Genomic DNA, 6,777 nt, shown 5'->3' with positions numbered 1-6,777 from the left:
GAACTAGCGGGTACTTGGAGACCATCCTCACAACAACCCTGTGAGGTGGCTGTTTATCTTCCTCATTTTTCAGTTGAGAAAACTGAGGCAAATCGGTGAAATGCTTTGCCTAGGGTCACACAGCTAGTAAGTAACCGCGGGCTTCCTTACTCCAGGTCCAGTGCTCTACCCATTTTGATGCCTAGATGCCTCTACAATGCTATAGGGAAGAAAGTATTTTGTAAAGTTTGAAGCACTATATAAATGTGAACTATTAGGAATATGGGGCTTTACAGTTTACAAAATCATATTTACATTCAGTATATGGTTGGATCCTCATAATAGGGAGGGGATTATTAGTATCTGCATTTTACAGATGACTCCAACTCTGGAGCTCTTTCTGTTTTTGTTGTTGTTGTTATTGGGTTTTTTTTTTTTTTTTTGCTTTTTGGAGGGAGGAAGGCAGGGCAATTAGGGTTAAGTGACTTGCCTAATGTCATATGGCTAGTAAGGGTTAAGTATCTGAGGCCAGATTTGAACTCAGGTCCTCCTGACTCCAGGGCCGGTGCTCTATTCACTGTGCCACTTAGCCACCCCTCTGGAACTCTTTCCAAATACCACCAACTTCCCAGCCATGCCTTATACTAACTGGCCTTCTAGGGTTCCTGGTCAAGTACTCAATCTAGAGAACATTTTTGTCTACCTTCTCTCAAACCCTGAGAACACTGCAAAGAAAGCTAACCCAAGAGCATCTGTGGGGAAAAAGAATGTTACCCTCACTCTTCCTTGCTTCCCAATCAGTTGCCCTTTTTTGCTGTTTGCAACATCTCTGGCATCTGACCCCCTTCTATGCACTCAAATAGCCATCACCTTAGCTCAGACCTTCATTACCTTTCACCCATATTGCTGAAACTGTCTCATTAATTGGTCTTTCTAACCCATTTCTCCCTACTCCTGTCCATTTTCATACTGCTGCCAAAGTAAATTTGTGTTAAGCTCTGACCTGATTATGTAATCCTCCTGCTCAACCAATTCCAATGGTCTCCCATTTCCTCTAGAATAAAATATAAAGTCCTCTCTAGCTTTTAAAGCTCTTCCCAACCTGGCCCCAACCTTTATCCCCCAAGCTATCTAACATCACTAGATATTATTTCCCTCTTCTGCCCACCAGCCAAACTTGCCTCTGTTCCTCACACCCAGACCTTCATCTCCTGTCACTCTCCTTATGAAATAGATGTTCCTCATGCCTGGAATGTATATATCTCAGAGTGCATTCTCACTTGTTGTAAGACACAGCTCAAGCACAATTTTCTTGGTGGTTCCCCAAATTTCCAGTGTCCCACCTCTAACCTTGTACTTAATATTTTGTATGGATCTGTATTTTATTCACTTTATATTTGTGCTGCATATATTTTCATACAAAACAGTTGACTCCCACACTAGAATGTTGGCTCCTTGTGAGTACAGATGGTTTCATTCTTTGCATTGCTATCCCTGGTGCCTCATTAAGAATAAGTGTTTGATAAATACTTGTTGATTGGCACTTGTTGATCCAGAGGCAGGCCCTCTTTTACTCAATTAGAGATGCCTGTGCTGGAAGCAGCCCTTAGAAGCCAATGGTTCCACTCATCTTCCTCTTCTTTTGAAGATCTCCCCAAAAAAGGTCAGGTGTAGTTTGCAAAAACGAGCCCAGCTGCCCCAGAGGAAGCCAGGAGGAGGAAGGGCCAAAAGAAAGAAAGGAGTATGACCTTTTCAAACCCAAAAGATTCAATGGGAGATTTAGACTGGAGTGAGAGAAATTCTGCTTAGGCCTTGGGGTCTAGGACAGGTAAATGGCTTAGACTTATCCTGAGTCATCCCTGAGGAGAAATTGAGATCTATTAGAACTAAGAGTTAATCTCATACATCCGAAGAAACTTTTCTGGGGTGAGTGGGACCATGAGACTTTATTGTGAAGCAGAAGAAGGTTTAAACTGACCAGAGGCGGGAAAGAGCTACATAACCTTTGAGCTGAAGCTCTGGGGCCAAATGCCCCAGAGAAGGTACCTGGTACATAAAGAGAAGGTAGCTAGTTGCTGGTTGAGACCTGGGCGCTGGGGAGGACAGCAAAGCAAAACTGAGAACAGTGATGGCTATGAGAATGACCTGCCAATGTCTGCCAGGAATGGAGGCAGAGGAGTAGTGGAATGCCAACAGAGAACATTGACTGGAGAAGAGTTGCCAGTGAAAAAGCACCTTGGCATAAAGCACCAACATGGAGAAGAAAGCCCCCATGAAGTCCCTTTTTGGGGTCCCACCCAGGATTACACTGTAAATTACACTGTAATCCTTTACAGGACAGACAAATCTGTTCTAGATTTTGAAGCCTTGTGGGCCCACATGCTTATAAGGGAAGCTGATTGCTCCTCTCAGGGGAACACCAAATTCTGAAGTTCTTAGATTCCATTGGGTGGGAGCCATGAGCCCAGTGCATAAGGCAGTGGGATGGCACAGTGGATAGAATGCCAGGCCTGGAGTCAGGAAGACCCAAGTTCAAATATGAGCTCTGACTCTAGCAAGTCGCTTCACCTGGATTTGCCTCAGTTTCCTGTTATAAAATAGGAATAAAAACAGCACCTACCTCCCAGGGTTGTTGCGAAGATCAAATGAGATAATAATTGTAAAGCACTTAGCACAATGCCTGGCACACAGTAGGGGCTATATAAGTGTTAGCTTTTGTGAGGGATAATTTGCAGTGAAGTTTCTCCATTCTGAAAAATCAAATCCAGAGTGGCTTCAGCATCCACTGGGCCTAAGTTTAGAGGCCACCTGACCTTGCAGGAATCTGGGACTTAGAGCACTGGAGACCATCCCCAGTGCCACCTCAGCACAAGATATGCCAAATAAGGACAGAAGTGCTTTTTTAAATGTACATTGGGTGATCTACTGTTTCCTTGTTCTGGTACTTGAGGTAGATTACCGCGCTTAGATTGTACACCTAACTTCCAGCCAATGGAAGAAAGGGTCAGGAGGGGGCTGGTGGAGAATTCTGCTTTAGGGCTTTATAACTTCACCATTTCCTTTGTAAATTGCTTCTCCTCCCTGACCATTTGTCAGGAGGGTGGCCCTTTCTCGAGATTGTAATAAACCATTCTTTTCTGTTTCCTATCTTGAGAAACCTCTGAGTATTATTGGGGTAAGGATTTCTGTTGCACACAGTTTTTGGGGTGCACACAGCCATTATTATGAAAAGTCCCCAAAGTTCAACTGGATCCTTAACCACTGACACAAGGGTTACAGTTAGTAGTAATAATCCTTCACATGTATATAGACACTCCACAATTTTCAAATCCCACATTTCACTTGATCCTCACAAAAATCCTGCGAGGTAGGCACAGCAGATGACATTATCCCATCGAACAGATGAGGAATTTGAGAATCAGAGGGAGAAAATAACTTGCCCATGACGTACGCAGTCCTTTTAATGTTGAACCCATCATCTTCTCTGTAGCCAGTGGCCTGGGAACTGATTAAACAGAATTATGTTGGAGAAGAAAAAAATGAGTGTACCAGGACTTGAAAGATATGTAAATTGCCAAAGAAGTCAGTTAGGAGACCCTAGCAGAAGGCAATTAATTCATAATGAGGCAGAAATCATTATTGAGGTAGCCCAGAAAAATGAATATGAAAGGGGGACCTGCTTTGATTTGATCACAGCATAATTTCTTGCTTGATGAATATGCTTGTTGGTCCCTTTGTCTGAAAGGTTCTCGGTTGTAGTTAAAAAGCAGGAGATCTTTCTGGTCAATTCCAGGTCAGAAGGTGGTTCAAGTCCTGGGCCCTGTAGAATAAAAGACAATAATTATCATTGGTATAAACTCCTGGGATGCTGGGATCTGGCATAATGGACTTTTGTACTTGGAAGAAGACCTAGGTTTTAGTTGTGTGCCACTAACCAGCTACGTGACTTGTCTAAGTCGTAAGCCTCCCTGGGCTTCCTCCTCTTTGAAATGAACTGGGAGACCTTCAATGTCCCTTCAAAGTTTGCTATTTTTTATTGTGGGGGCTCCTACTGCTCCATAGCATTTTGTGGTTCTAGTACCTCTCACCTGGTCATTGAAAGGAGGTATCCATGTGCTAGGGGACCCATTGGGCTCCATACACACATACACACACACACCACACCACACCACACCACACACATACATACTGAGAAATCATAGACTAGTGATTCCAAATGACCTGATTGGGTAACCTCCATTCTCTTTCCTCCACCCCCATCCCAGTGGTGATTCCAAGGTCATAGAACAAAGCAGTGGCAAAGAATTTAAGGATTATATAGGATCATAGGATGGAAAGGACCTCGAAGGACATTTATTCCAATGCTTTCATTTTACGTATGAAGAAATTAAAGCTCAGGACCCTTTCCCAAGGACACACAGGTAGCTTCAGAAATAGGACATGAACACAGGCCTTCTGATCTAACCCTAATTCCTCATCTGTAGACATGGGTATAATAATACTTGTGTAGCTTTTGTTGGTTGTGGATGTGTGATGCAGCACCCTTCAGATGAACTCAGGGACAGCCACAGTAACCTCTTACCCCGCTTCACTACTGGCTTGTTTTCTTATTCTTTCCCTCTCCTCCCCCTCTGCTCCTCTCCCTCTACTCTGTTTCTCTCTCTCTCTCTCTCTCTCTCTCTCTCTCTCTCTCTCTCTCCCTCTCCCCCCCCCCTCCCCACACCCTCCCCCCCAAAGGCAGTCTGATGAATATACTTTGAAATAGTCTCAGACTTTTTCAAAGTTGTAGAAACTCTCTCTCAATTCGGCTCTGCCCTTACTGTGGAGCAAAACTGAGTAAATCTCTTCTCTCTTAGGAAAATTTCCTTTCTCTCAGTCTCCAACCATGAATATACAGGCTTACACAAAATCACTATTAATGCCCATACAACTTATCAGGATTAAATAGCAGAGGAAAGCAGATAAACATTTAAATAATGTATAGAAGGATGTGATGGGTCATACAGCCAGGGTCATTTCTTTTTCCTCTGCTGTGTGACCTCCCAATCAATACGTTGCTGAAGAAAAGGACTGAGGTTTAAATTCTGTATGGAAATTTTCCCTGCAACGGCACTGGGAAAACAGGAGAAAGAAAGGAACTATTGACTAGACAACTCTCAGCAACTGCCACTACTGTACATTCTTCTTCTTGTTGGTTTGTTTTTTTATATCATCAAAGTTTCTTTCTTCCCATATCCTTCCTCCTCTTAAATCTGGTCTTTCTTCCAGTCCACTCCTGCCATGTGTCTATTTTCTTTGCTTTTCCTGCTCATCCACTTGCTTCTCCGACTCACATTTGGCACCCCAGAACTTGGTAGAAGTCCCTTCCTCAATACCATTGAAACCCTTAAGACAAAGAGAGCTCTCCTGAATCCTTGAAAATAATCTAACCTAAGGCTTCTCTAGTCATCCTGGAAGGTCTTCCGACATTTTTGTGATCCTAGGTGTTAGCACTACACATATTTATTTACCCCTTAGAGAGCAGTATATTGGTGGGCTATTTTCCATAGTATTAATCATAGTTGAGAGAGAATAATTACAGAAGGAAAAAAATGTTTCTTTTCTGATCTGACTCCTTTATTTTATTGCTAAGGAAACATATCTAAAGCTGGAGGAACCTCAGAGATCATCCTGTTCAACTAATTAAGGCCTATGGAGATTAAGTGTGAGGATACAGATCTTAGCCATGGTGTTACCTAAGGAGAGGGATCTCCAGTTGGAGATCAGATTCTTCTCAATTTTATTGTAGATTAAAATTGTATTAGACAACTGCTTCTCCTCTGAGATATCATTTTATTTGTGTGAAGTATTAAAAATAGTTGTTAATATATATTCCCCTAGGGGTGGCTAGGTGTTGCAGTGAATAGAGCACCAGCCCTGGAGTCAGGAGGACCTGAGTTCAAATCTGACCTCAGACACTTAACACAAAAACTAGCCGTGTGACTTTGGGCAAGTCACAACCCCAATTGCCCTCCAAAAAACAAAACATATATATTCCCCTAGATCAATCTCTTCCCAGTTTGAACAAGTAGTAAGTGTCAGAATCAGAATTGGAACTCACCTCCCGAGGCTTGAAACTCCTCTGTGTCATGATATGTCAAGGTGAGCCGGCCCCCAGGACACAGGAGTTGTGGCTACTGGTGATGCAGCGTAAAGAGGAGAAAGTCAGGAAAAAAAAATTACTTAAAGACAAAAGCTTTGACAGGCAATAGAATTCAGATTGATGCAGTGATAAACCATGAGTTCAAAAGTCTGAATATGAGACATGCCACTCACCTCCTGCCAGAAATACAGTGAACTTAAAATTTGGGAGAGGCATAAGTTATGACTAGGTAGCATAGTAGATGGAGCACCAGGCCTAGAGTCAGGAGACCTGAGTTCAAACCCAGCCTCAGATGCATACTGGCTGTGTGACCTTTGGTAAATCACTTAACCCTTTTTGCCTCCATTTCTTCTGCTGTAAAACAGTGAATAATAGCACCTACACCCCAGGGTTATTGTGAGGAACAAATAAAATAATAACTGTAAAGCACTTAGTAGAGGGCTTGGCACACAGTGAGTGCTGCATACATGTTAGCTATTACTAGCTATTATTTTCAGGTTTGAACAATATGGGGATTTGTTTTGATGGAATATGCATATTTATGATGAAGGGTTTTTTTTAAATTTTCCTTTCTTTTTTGATTCAGTTGTGGGGGAAGGTGTATATGTGTATCTATCTATCTATCTATCTATCTATCTATCTATCTATCTATCTAT

At 42.5% G+C, this 6,777-nt stretch overlaps 1 protein-coding gene across 1 annotated transcript in view; it reads right to left on the bottom strand.

The window, feature by feature from the left end:
• Window positions 1-473: 473 nt before the first annotated feature.
• ITPK1 (inositol-tetrakisphosphate 1-kinase) overlaps window positions 474-6,777 on the bottom strand; it is a 394,723-nt gene continuing 388,419 nt past the window's right edge. The window contains exons 11-12 of the mRNA XM_069086036.1: window positions 6,080-6,155; window positions 474-3,799 (exon numbers count right to left, since the gene is read on the bottom strand). Of these exons, the coding sequence (XP_068942137.1) occupies window positions 6,106-6,155 (50 nt within the window). The 3' untranslated portion in view covers window positions 474-3,799; window positions 6,080-6,105. The remainder of the gene's footprint in view (window positions 3,800-6,079; window positions 6,156-6,777) is intronic.

The sequence above is a fragment of the Petaurus breviceps genome, unplaced genomic scaffold (assembly GCF_028583685.1).
Source record: "Petaurus breviceps papuanus isolate PSGF00001 unplaced genomic scaffold, PetGlider_PUasm1.0 177, whole genome shotgun sequence".
Lineage (NCBI taxonomy): Eukaryota > Metazoa > Chordata > Mammalia > Diprotodontia > Petauridae > Petaurus > Petaurus breviceps.
Note: the sequence above shows the minus strand (reverse complement) of the source record. Positions and strands in the feature narration are given on the sequence as shown.